Consider the following 13,241-nt stretch of genomic DNA (forward strand, 5'->3'; position numbering starts at 1 on the left):
GCTATCAAAAAGTTATTACCGTGTTCATACATATATTCAAAAGCTGATCGAGATATACGCAAACAATTTTGACCGCTTGCTGAACGAGCACGCATAACTTCAGCGAAATACCAAACATCATACAATAGTTTGTCTCTTACTGTAGCACGATTCGGAATGAAGTTCGTGTAGCAGTAAAATGGCGCCGAAACTCAACCAATGTTCTTTAACATACTCAGCTCAGCTAGGGAAGAACCGAAATCAGTGTCCAGAAGACGTTTATGCTTATAGAATCATGGCACTACAAAGTCAGTAAATCCAGCCACAAATGTCTCCGGAGCAGGATCCCCATTAACTAAGAAATCTGCGCAGCACGATGTATGTCGGATGGCTGACCAAGAAATCTCACAAACAGAACAGGACAAAGCCAGCACTGTCAATACTGCCTTTTTCGGATACAAACCCGTGAGCTGTAGTGTTGCCCACAACGCATGTATTTATTTACAGATGGTACATTATAAATTATAAAGCTATTTTGAGATACAAGTTTGTATGGACAAGTCCGCATAAGATTAAAAAATATATATATATATATATATATATATATATATATATATATATATATATATATATATATATATATATCCGTTCGCATTCAATGGTTAATATGTCCAGCCACACAATGTGAAGGGCCGTCGCACTTAGTAAAAAATAAAGAAGGAAAAAGGAATCCATGTTATACTGTTTACAGACATACCAGTGATTGTAGTTTTCATTCAGATACACACGTCTCGATCGACCAACTGCTCCTACTATTTAATTCAACTTGCCTTCCTCCTTCTTATGAATTTCCGTGATTTGGACTTCTCAAAGGAAGATTTGATCATCGCCGTGTACAAACTACGTGTAATGTCTGGAAAACCTGCTGAAAGATGCTATGCCCCATCTTTTAAGTAATCTCTGAACATAAACTGCGCTATAGAGTAACTGTCAACAACGCTGGTGGCCCAACAGAGGACATGTAAGTTATTAGCAGTATTGTGACACTTCTTGAACTAAGTACGGTTTCAAAATTGTTCGCAAATATCTCAGTCGACCTTTTATACCTTGGTATGAAGTAATTAAATGTGTTCATATGTTTATCTTTCTGGATAAACATAAATGAAGACAATTCTCCTTAAATATTACTAGAATACATATTACACTATAAAAAACAACAGTTAATAATACAAAGTAATTTCTGAAGCAAATATCAGATAGTTTCTTACGCAGTATTATTTTGTATAAGAGCACCCATAAGTGATGTAATTTTTTTTTTTACATTTTTTTCTTATACGTTTTCAAAGAACAAACTAAAACACTAATAAACTTGGAAACATTTAACCAAGTTACCTTTCATATATTCAGGTACTCTGATGACAAATGTTATAACAATTTTGACTATCGTATACATTCTTTGCGGGAAAATGTAACGTTAGAACCAATACCAATGATGTAAAATATCAAATTCATTCAGAATACTTTCGTACCATCACTGATAACAATAACCCTATATACACTATACATATATAAAAAAGAAAAACAATGACTGTAATTCGGTAACACATATTCAAAAAATATAGCTCTCGAAGAGTTTTCTCATATTTCGTAATGTGATGTAGATAAATAACGTTATCGCAATATAGAGTATATCAAAATCCGGGGACATAGGCCAACTTCATTGAGTAAGGATGTGGAAAAATGTAAAGAGAAGAGGATGGTTGGAAATAGGCGGTTTTCAATCTAAAATGGAGCATTTTTTTTTTTCAGTCTCACCACCCATTTGGGCTCCACACTGGTGAGGCGTTCTATGTTAAATGAAAAAGCAACGTTGCCAATTCAGCAACGTTGTCCTTGGTGCCATATTATAGTATAGCATTGTTGGGAAATGAATTGGAAATCTTCTACGTTCCCTCATACAACAATGTACACGTTCCTTGTGCCCTTACGTTCCGCTCGTACAGCTTGATGAAATTGAAACGTTATTTTTTTCCCTTGAACATAGGGCAGAGCTTAAACAGCTTGTGCAATTTGAAAAAATCTACCATTTTAGATTGAAAACCACCTTTAGATTTCCACAACTTTCTTCTCTTTCTATCAGAGATGGTCTATGGCCCGGGATTTTTTACACACCCGGTATAAAGTTCACACTAAATTCTCAGAACAATATCCATACTCATAGAATAATATTGAAACGATAGGATTCAATTTTAGTAATAATGCTAATACGTAGAGATGAAGAATAGGACTGCCCTCCAACATGTTTTAATTTGTCCGGATAATTGCTATTACCATAGGACATACCACAAAATAACTTACAATGAAAATCGTATGACTAGTAGGACCTTTCGAGTTCAGGAAGATGATTTGCAATATATGATGACAGAACGCAAGAATTTTTTAATACTTTTTTTGGGGGGATGAAAGTCAATGATTATTAACATTAATTTTGTTGTGTTCTCCCACTGGGAATCGAACCCGGGACCACGTGCACCAAAGGTACATGTGTTAGCCAGTTAACCAGCGGGAGGGCTAATATCTTTTTTAATGCAAGACATTAATAATATAATGGTGTCGAGATTCGTAGGGGGAAAATGACGAGTTCTCCCAACATGTAATTTATTATAAAGATTGTTTCTGGTTATTATTTTAATCTTTTCAACTACTGATTCGTATTTTGTACACTGTAGATCATCACCCACCCTTATTTCTAAATACTAACAAATGTAATATGAATAACAAATACTTCTTACAGCAAAATACAACTCTTAGTTCACTACGCACATTAAATGAATGTCGAGTAATGCCTTTTCCAATTTTATCCGAAAGTGATAGAAATATTACAATACGTAGGCTGATCAATAAAAAACTTATCATCAGTGTTTATGAGGTGAATACACCAACACACAGAAAACGAAACACATTGGTGTAGTGGGAGAAGTGACGAATAGATCGAGCAAGTTTGAAGGCCATGACGTCAGGAATCGTTGATTTTGGCAGCCGTTCAAGCACACGTAATTTTAGTTTCACATAAGACAACACGGAAGTGACACACGAAGAACAGTACACAAATTCTGTTGACTATCTTGCAAAAGATCAACATTCCGTGTGTACCCCATCCTCCATATAGTCCTGATTTAGCCCCTTGTGATTATTTTCTTTTACCAATTTTTAGGAAATACCTCAGGGGACGGCGTTTCGCATCTTCAGGGGCAGTGGTGAAAGCTGCGGAGGCGATTTTGAAGGATCTGTCTAAAAATGGCTTCCAGCATGTCTTTGACGACTGGTAAAAAGGTTGGGACAAGTGCATTCCATGTAACGGCGACTATTTTGAAAAACACCAACAACATTTATACGATTAGTACAGGTAATTATGTTTTATTCATTTATGATCATTGCTTATTGATCAGCCCTCGTAAATTGTATTCAGGTATACGTCACACAGATAGACGAAGTGAAGAATGAAATTTGAACCAAAAGAATAGTTTCATACAAATTCTGAAATTTGGCATCTTTACTACAAATTTACCTTTGGCACCTTTACTACAAATTTACCATACAAATCTTTACACAAACATAAAAGCATAGAACCAAAATAGTTAACAGCACAAAAATACATCTAGAAGAATATTTTATCGAGATTGCACGATAAGTTATACGATCAGAATTACCTAGGAAGTTAAAAAAAAATACTTAATAATTTCATTTAAAAATATGTAAATAAAAAAATATTGAATTTGATTTTTTTCAGTAGTATTTTCCATAACTAAAAAAAAGCACACTAAAAAAAAAAAAAACTAGAAAATACATTCAGGAACCATGGATTCTCCCGAACAAAACAGAGGTTGGAATGCACGAAAGTTTGAAAAACATTTATCGAAATAAAAAACAAATTGATTCTAACTACGGAGTCCTAATTTATTAAGTATGTAATTACCTTGATAGTCATAATCAATCTTAGACAATACTTTTAACACGTATATCAGATAGCACACAAGACTACAACGTTAGAGGAAATTATTTAATTTAATTATTTGCTGTTCCTTGATAACAAATTTGACAATCTGAAACAGAATTAGGATTTTTTTCTTAATTCAGGAATATATTAAACACCCGTGATTTAATATTTTAACGTTTTTCTTTAATTTTTGGAACGATTTGAAAGATGAGAAGATACGAGGAAGGATCAGAAACTAAAGTTAGAAGGACGATATTTCTTAAGTTTCGTCTGTTATAAAGGAATGAGGAGTGTCAGGTAATTTTAATACATGGAGTTGGCAACTGTGCAGAGTTTCAGCCATCATGGCGCTAGTTGTAGGTAAACACAAATGGCGACTCGTTTGGAAAACTGGTCTCGCGAAAAAGTCCGCTCAGTTATTCGATTTCTGTGGGCAAAACATGTAACCGCGGCTGAAATTCACCTGAAGCTGGTAGAGCTTTACGGAGAGACTGTAATGTCTCGTCAGCATGTCGCAGAATGGTGTCGAAGGTTTGCGGCTGGTAGAGAAAACGTCACCGGCTAGGAGCGCAGTAGCCGATCCAGCACTGCTGTTGAAGCAGATTCGCTGGGAAATCATGGACCATCCTCCCTATAGCCCGGACCTTGCTTCAAGTGACTTTCACTGTCCCCGCACTTGAAGAAGCACCTAGGAAGCCGTCGCTTCGCTTCAGTCGAGGAGGTGAAACACTTCGTGACAACGTGGTTGAACAGGATTTTTTACCAGGAGGGAATCTTTAAACTCATCCCACGATGCGACAAGTGCCTCAACCGATATGGAGATTATGTCGAAAAATAACCTAATGTATGTACTATCTGTTGGCTGTATTGGTTGTATGAAATAATATATACATGTTTCACTTTGTAACCTTACTTTCTGATCAACCCTCGAATGTCTGACACAACAATCAACAAATGAAATTAAAATTATTGATTTACGTATGTCAACAGCATTCCACGATTACGTCCTGTAAGGAAAGGAAATTCTAGTTCATTCGGGAGCTCGGAACTCTTTGGCTAAATGATTTAAAACAGAAATTTTACTGAACACCACTTCCGTTGATACTTGGAAGATTCAACAAAATACGCTGTGTTTGATTCATGTGTTTCTAACACAGTAAATACTACAGTATCTACAGTACTAACAATAAAATAATACTTCAACTAAGCTCCTGTGTAAACTTAGCACCAAATGAATAAATCTCGTACACATATATACTGGGTGTTTCAAAATGAATATCGAGGTTTTAAGGCTTTGTACAATTTATTACAATTACCTTACGTTACAAATAATGTACGTAATCAAATGAAAGAACAATTTAAATAGTCTTGTTTGCACGCATGCGCATGCACTCTTTCCTCTGCCGTTAGAAAGTGCTAGTAGCAAAGATGGCGACTAGTGAGCAGAAAGCTTTTAGTTTTTTTTTTTTTTTTTTTTTTTTTTTTTTTCATTTTGCAGTTACAGTGCAACCGTCTGTGTTGAGAATTTATAACTACGTCCTTATCGTTTGAAGTTGCTACAATCCTACAGACTACGGTTTACGTGCCAACTTTGCAAATGAAATGATGCTGCGTAACGATGCAGATTTTCTAGATCATGTCGTCTTCAGTGATGAATCGATATTTCATCGAAGTGGTGATGTGAATACTCGTGATGTTCGCACCTGGGGGTCAGTCAATCATCACGAAATGGTACAGTTGCAACGAGACTCCCCTAAATTGAATGTGTTTTGTGCCGCCATATTCCGGCGGAAAGTTTGTAGGCCTTCCTCGCCTATCGACTTGATGTGTGCCGTGTTACGAATGGTGTTCACATTGAACACATGGAGAAAACACTGTTTGAGTTGCTCTTTCGTTTCGTGTATTATTTATAGTTATACGTTAAATGTAATAAAAAAAAAACTACAAACCCTTAAAGACCCGATTTTATTTTGAAACACCCTGTTTATTAAACATGAATAACTACAATAACATTTGGTAATTAAATAAAAAGAAAATTAATAAAACACTGGCAACATTTAACTTGCCTTTTTAACACTGAAAAACGAGTACACAGACGCATATACAAAAACACAAAATAAGACCTTATTTTCTACAATATTGTGCAGAAAATATACAATTAAAAGTCATTTGTTCAATAAAATAAAGCAAAAAGAAAATTTACAAATGAAAATTGATAGCAAGCAAACAAATACAGATTCACATAAGGGAGTTACAAATCGGAGTTAGTCGCTGAAGTAAAAATTATATTTTATATCTGTACTTTTGAAACATATTCCATCGACTTTATATTACAAAGATACAATAAAAATATTGAATTTATGTGAAAATATTAGTCTCTGGCTTAGTTTACTAACAAAACCCTGTAATTTTATGACGATGCATGAGAATTTGGACGAACTCAGAAAGTTTTGTTAGTCTTGTATATATCTCTTGTGCTTTGTACTGCCAGGTCAGGATGTGTCGAGGCGGATGGTCCGAAGTTTTGATTGGTCAGCCAAAACACACGCTGCTTCGTTGGACCCTCCACAATAGCCAGATGATGAGAATACGGTAAGCAGTTTTCCTTTATGCTGAACCTACAGAACAGAATACAACAAAAATAAATTTATAATCTAATTACGAGGTGTGATTAAGGAAAAAAACGGTGAATAATTTTATTACGAACAAATTAATGAGCTTAGATGGAATTTGATTTAATCTCTTTCAAAGTGCTGTCTTTGACTAGCAATACACTTATCTCAACGTTGAATCCATGACTGGAAGACATTCTGTTGCTCTGTTGTGACTCTCTCAATGTCAGGAATGGTGTTAAAACGTTTTCCTTCAAGCACGGTCTTAATTGGTGGGAAGAGCCAGAAATCGCATAGTGCTTTATCTGGAAAGCACAGCGAATGTGGGCAGACAGGAATATCTTTTCGGCCAAAATCTCGCGGATCAAAAGCAAAGTTTGGCACGGCGCGTTTTTCCTGGTGAAGATGAAATCCATTTGCCCATTTAATCGTCGATTAAAATGCTTTTTACGGAACCATACGAGATGTTTAGTTCTTCGAAAAGCTTTCAAATAGTCATTCCCCTGTTTGTAGAAATTATTTATGACACTTTTTGCACGTTTTCATCTGTTTGTGACGTCGAAGGACGTTTCGATCGTTGCTCGTTTTTAATCGACTCCTTGGCACTTTCGAATCGCTCATACCACTGGAAAACAGCCTTCAATGCCACCGCTTCATCGTCATACAATGATTTTGACATTTCGTGAGATTCTTTGGTTCTTTTTTGCACCTTAGAACAAAACTTAATGTTGGCGCGCAACAGACACTCTTAACACGTCTTCACTCTTATGCGTTTGGAAGGCAACTAACATGGCACAACTTGTTCAAATTCGACATTGACTGTACAGTCCGCAGCAAAAAACCTGCAACATAAGCATGTAAGTTTATTGTGAAACTACGCCTAACAGCACAGGGAATCAACATAACGTCTAAGTGGCACGAATCACAACAGGAGAAACCTCGGCGTCCTCCCCTGTACACTTATTTTGGAGCGAAAGACTTCGTCGTTTCACAATAAACTTATATAGTAATGTTGCAGGTTTTCTGCTGCAGACTGTACCAAAGGTTTAGGCTACCGGGCTTACTAGTTGAAATGGATACAGCATCGATAAATGGGACTGCAACTACATTTACCTTTTCGATTACACCTTGTAATTCTGAACCGCACAAATTAAAAATAGAAAAAAAAAAAAAAAATCTTAAATTTAACATGTCACGATTATGTCCTGTAGGCTAAAGGGAACTTTGAAATGAAAGTGAATGATTATGAAAGATAGCTCCTTCGAGGCTAAGCGGTTAGCGTACGCGCCTATGGCGTGGGAGACCCGGGTTCGATTTCCGGCAGGAGCTCATGTGGTTCGGATCCCACGTTAATCATAGGCCCACGTCTCATATAACCTCGCTACTGAACGGGACGTTAAACTGTAAATCAACTCAACTCAACGATTATGAAATAACTTGTAGAACGATAATGTGGGTGGAAACGGGGGAGCCTCGATTAAACCCACGGACACGATTTTCTCCACCATAAACTCATTTGGCCTGATTAAATCAGGGATCTTTAGCACCAGAGATGAGCGCTCTCGCAGGTCTCACGTATATTACATGTACATGCACGTGATCTATACAATACATACCCAATTCATGAACAGGCAAACTATATGTTACATGTGGCTCCCATGTACATATTACTTACATGTTTCTTCTGCCGTATATATACATGAAACGTACATGTCTTATGCGTGCCCAACACCTGTGACACGCAAATTTTATGTACACTTAATGCGATGTACTTTACATGTATATTCCGCTCACACGCCCACTAATTCGCTAACACCTGTATTTCACATGTATTTAGCATGTCAATTACATTTTCATCAAATGAAGAGCAGCTGTCGTCAGATCCTCATGAGGTAATGTATACGTCAACTACATGGAATATGCCGATTACGTACATGTCTTTCCACTCTTTACATGTTGTTTACACGCATTTTTCACGTTGCAAGGTTGCAACCCTATCAACATGAAAACTACCTGTTTCCGTGAAATGAACACGTAACGATCTTGAAACAAATCGATACCTGTCTCATGCATTTAGAAGTGTTCCATTTTCAGGTGCATGTACATTTTGAGTCCTTATATATGACGTAATTAGTTTAGGTACTATTTTTATGAATACTGACGTACATTCAATACTTTATGTACATTGCAATTTGCGCCATTTTGTCCATTTTTCATCAAAATGTCTTTTCTCAAGGGTCAACAAGAAATTGGTAGACTGGAAAAACTATACGGATTGAAAGATATTTTTGAACTTTTATTTCCAAACTGGGATAGTACATGAGAATGAGGACTCAGTACAAAAGAATTTAGATAAGGTTGGCGTTCTGGATGCTTTCGAACCCAATTTCCTGCAGATTTTCCCCTCCGCATCAGGTCGAGTCCTGTAGTTCGCGCAACTTCTTGGCTGAGAGATTTCCAAATCTGCGTAAAGCCACGAAGAATTTTGGCTCTGTGGGGACGTTCAGCATACTTCTGTTTATGTAAGGCCCAACATTCCTTCTATGACCCGCGCTTGGGGTACATTAGACGGGTTCTTTGCTTTCTCAACGAAGGCGATGCCTTCACTACGAAGAAACTTGACAAAATTCTTGGCGTAGTGCGACATAGCACAGTCCGCCAAGGAAAGAAATCAATCTCTTTTTCAAACATTCCGAGAGGTACACGTTGGCGTTGATGGTGTCTTCAGATATAAAGGGCTCCGAAACTGTCCCCTCGTTATCTATTGCTTGCCACACCAATATTTTCTTGAAGAACTTGCTCCGCTTTTTCATCGTATCATAGCGCAGCTGGATCTGAGATATGGAAATACTTCCTTCCTGGAACTTCATTTGGCTCCCAAAGCACATAGGTCTCGTCATCCATTGACTTCACACACTCCTCCTGATGGTTGATTTTTTTTTTAACGTATTTTTAGAGACTTATGACCCCCATTACCTGAAAATCAACGTTGCCACATTCCTCTCTTGTCCCTTTCTTTTATCTACCATGCAGTGCTTTTTTTTTTTTTTTTTTTTTTTAATGCTGAATTTTGTTCAGTTTATGAAAGGTTACGGATGTACGGCAACATTGAAGAGAATATCAGCGCACGTGCTGCCTAAGATCAGTCCTGGGTTATATGTGGGGGAAAATGGGTAGTGGTTGGGACAAGAGATCTCTAAGTTTATCTCCAACAATATGGTCATATTTAACAGTGAATTCCTTTCTCATAGATTTTCTTCTCCCCAAACTTTAGACGAAAATATCAGCTCCAGTACAGTTTATTGTATATTACGAAAAAAGCACTTTACTTTATCTATTGTCCATTCAAATTGCACTCTATTCATCAATTTATTTAAAGTTTTTGATAAAACAAATTTAGTCACTTTTGAACAAAAGTATACATGAAAGAAATATTCAAAGATTCAACCATTAAGATTCTAAGTTTTGTTAACCAAACCTGACCATACTAAAAGAACAAGAAACATGAAGTACCTGGAAGCCAGTTTGTTGAACCTCATGAGCACGGATCACATGTGACAACCCATTTTGAGCAAGGAAGCGGTCCAACGCCTCTCCACTGAACACATGTGCAGTTCCTCGCTTTGAGTTGGATGCGAAGCCATCATGCATTGCAAGTTCCTGCGCCATAATATCTGTAATATTTGCTTGACTGAAATGATTAAAAAATAAATAAATAAATACATAAATAAAATCAATAATTTGCTAGACGTTTTCCTCCCCTTTTTGTTCAAATTTTGTATTTTAGAAACACGAAGTTTATGCCTATTGTTTCCTTCATTTCCTATAGATGTTCTTATCGTACAATAATAAACTAACTCCACTTTTCGATTTATTTGCAAATGGATTTTTTTTAAAAATGTATAAGGTATCCACAAAAGTTATTGCCATTTTTGACGTCCCATTAATCATGCGTACAGCGAGGAAACGAAATGACGCACGTGTCTGCCAAGTGAACGGGAGTTAGTCTTAACATCGAGCTTCAGTAATACAGGCACGTTTTGCACACACAACAGCCATAGCCGCTCAGTGTCGAAGAGAAATGGAGGTATCGAAGCAGCTTGTTCGCGTGTGGTTGTTATATGACTTTAAAGTGGGCCTGTTAGCTGCCTCGTTAAGTCATCGCATATAGCAGGCATTTGCGGAAAATGCCCTGAACGAAGAATGAACGCACAACCAGGCATTGCTTCTAGAAATTCCGTTCAGGAGATGTGAGCCTTTCGGATGAACCACATGTGTTGGATGACGAGGCCCTGAAAGCAGCCATTTAGGAGGAGAGTGGTCTAACGTGTGATGAATTTGCAGAAAGATTCCATGTTTCCACTGAAACAATTATATTGCATTTGAATGAGATAGGGAAGTCATACAAGTTAAGTAAGTGGACACCCCACACACTGTCAGCACCTACAGGGAACGAGTGACAAACTGTTTGTCCTTGCTTATTCAGCACCTGAATACACCCATCTTTGAACGCTTGCTCACTGGTGACGAAAAATGGGTCTTTTATGACACTCCCAAGCGTATCAGACATTTCTTATCGCCACGTGATCATGTACCACCTCTGCACGAAAGGTTACGCACTCTGTATGGTGGAATTGTCGGCAAGTAGTGCATTACCAGCTCCTTCCAACTGGTCGGACCACCACTGCTGATCTCTACTCTCAGCAGTTGCAAAGGGTGCTCCATACATTGCGGCACAAGGAGCCGGCATTGGTGAATCGCAAGGATGTGCTGTTCCTGCACAAGAATGACAGCCACATGTGGCAAAGAGGACCCGGGAGAACCATGCAGCAACTTGGCTGGCAGACACTGTGTTGCATCATATCCATCGGACCTTGCGCCAACAGATTATCACCTGTTTCATTCCCTCGGCAGCCACCTCCGTTGGATATACTTCGCAAATGAAGGAGATCTGCGGACCGCATTAACGGACTTCTTTTCATCCACAACCGCCGAGTTTTATCACAGGGTATAGTGCAGCTGCAAGACATTGGCAAAACGTGTTGAATGGTGATACAGATTACTTCGAAAGCCAGAGGTACGTACCGTCCAATATATTACTCTTGCTTTATCACTGCTCTAGAACGGCAAGAACTTTTTAGATTACCTTGTAGTAACAAACTATTTCCTATCTGGGAACGATGAAACTTAGAATGAGGGTTCGATTGCTGTTTATTACGTCTCCTATGTTACCAATGAACGCTATTAAAAATGGAAACAGGAAGTCTTATATGCAGCATATAATGTGCTAATACAATAAACTTTCGTATTATTTCTTTTGTATTTGATTTATGACATAAATTTGCGATAAAATGTACTAGCCCCAATAAAGTAGTCTGTAAATGCTGTAAAGCAGTGTTTCTCCCTCTCTCTCTCTCTGTTTTTTTCTTTCTTTTAAGTGAGATCACTTTTATTAGTCTAGAATGTTCTACTGAGAATCCTCGTCTTGTCCCCTTCGGTAGCAAATTTATTTATTTATTTATTTATTTATTTATTGGTTGTTTGTTTTAAGTATACACCGTTATATCACTAGATTTATATTTAATGGTGTTAATTAAAATTCCCTTAATTTTAAATTGGAATTAATACTAGACAATACATATTAGTCTTTTCTTCAATTGAAGGCTATCAAGAGTACTTCATAATAATACGAGGACCGTTCGAAAAGTAACTTCTGATAGGTTAAAAAAAAAGAAACACCGAAGTCAATAAGAATAATTTATTATATACATCTGAAAACTACTTCTATGCTCTATTTTTCTACATAGTTTTCATAAACATTTAAGAACTTATCATATCTCTGCATTAGCTCACAAAACTCTATCAGCATAAAAATCTCTCGCCTGTGCTTTAAGCCAGACAGTAACCGCATCTTTCAGGTCCTCATCATCACCAAAGCGTTGAGATCCGAACCACTTCTTCATATGCATGAAAAGATCCCTGGGTGCCAAATCTGGACTGTACGGCGGATGATTGAGAACGTCCCATTTGAACTGGCCCAGAAGGTCCTTGGTTACCTAAGCAGAGTGAGGTCAGGAATGTTTGTTCGTCCACTTTTAAATGAACGAACCAATTTACGAACAATTCCTTCACTCATCACACTTGGTCCAAGTAGAATTGAGGCTGGATAGACGGCCGAGTCAGCAAAAAATTATCTTGTTTTCCTAGAAATCGATATCATTTCCTGGAATTGGGAGGCAAGTTTCGACAAGCCTTTAGTTGCTATGTTCATAGCCTTTTACGGGTAGTACAGAAGCGCGTGGGAAAATTTTGGTTTATTTGAATCCCCGTTACCCCCTACTCCTCTTTAGTTGCTATGTTCATAGCCTTTTACGGTTACCACAGAAGCCCCGTGGGAAAATGCTGGTTTGCTGTTGCTATGCTCATAGTCTTGGACACCTGCTAGATGTAGAAAACAAGATAAAACATGAATTTTCGTGTTCTTGTCGTTTATTGGTTAATAATTTGAATCCCCAAACCCCTCACCCCTCCTGCGAAGAGCGTAAGCGGAACGTATGTGCTTGTGTAGATCATTCTGTTAGCAGCTGTTGCAAAGGAAGAAACGTCAAAAATTTTAAAGATGTCATCGTCAATGAGTTTATTAGATAAACTTA

The 13,241-nt window shown here is 37.5% G+C and overlaps 1 protein-coding gene across 1 annotated transcript in view; it reads right to left on the reverse strand.

Moving 5' to 3' along the window:
* Positions 1-1,130: 1,130 nt before the first annotated feature.
* LOC145694354 (uncharacterized) overlaps positions 1,131-13,241 on the reverse strand; it is a 105,508-nt gene continuing 93,397 nt past the window's right edge. The window contains exons 15-16 of the mRNA XM_081770489.1: positions 10,102-10,279; positions 1,131-6,594 (exon numbers count right to left, since the gene is read on the reverse strand). Coding sequence (XP_081626615.1) covers positions 6,469-6,594; positions 10,102-10,279 — 304 coding nt within the window. The 3' untranslated portion in view covers positions 1,131-6,468. The remainder of the gene's footprint in view (positions 6,595-10,101; positions 10,280-13,241) is intronic.

Source organism: Thermobia domestica, chromosome 9, assembly GCF_964235325.1.
Source record: "Thermobia domestica chromosome 9, izTheDome1.hap1.1, whole genome shotgun sequence".
In the NCBI taxonomy this organism is placed as follows: domain Eukaryota; kingdom Metazoa; phylum Arthropoda; class Insecta; order Zygentoma; family Lepismatidae; genus Thermobia; species Thermobia domestica.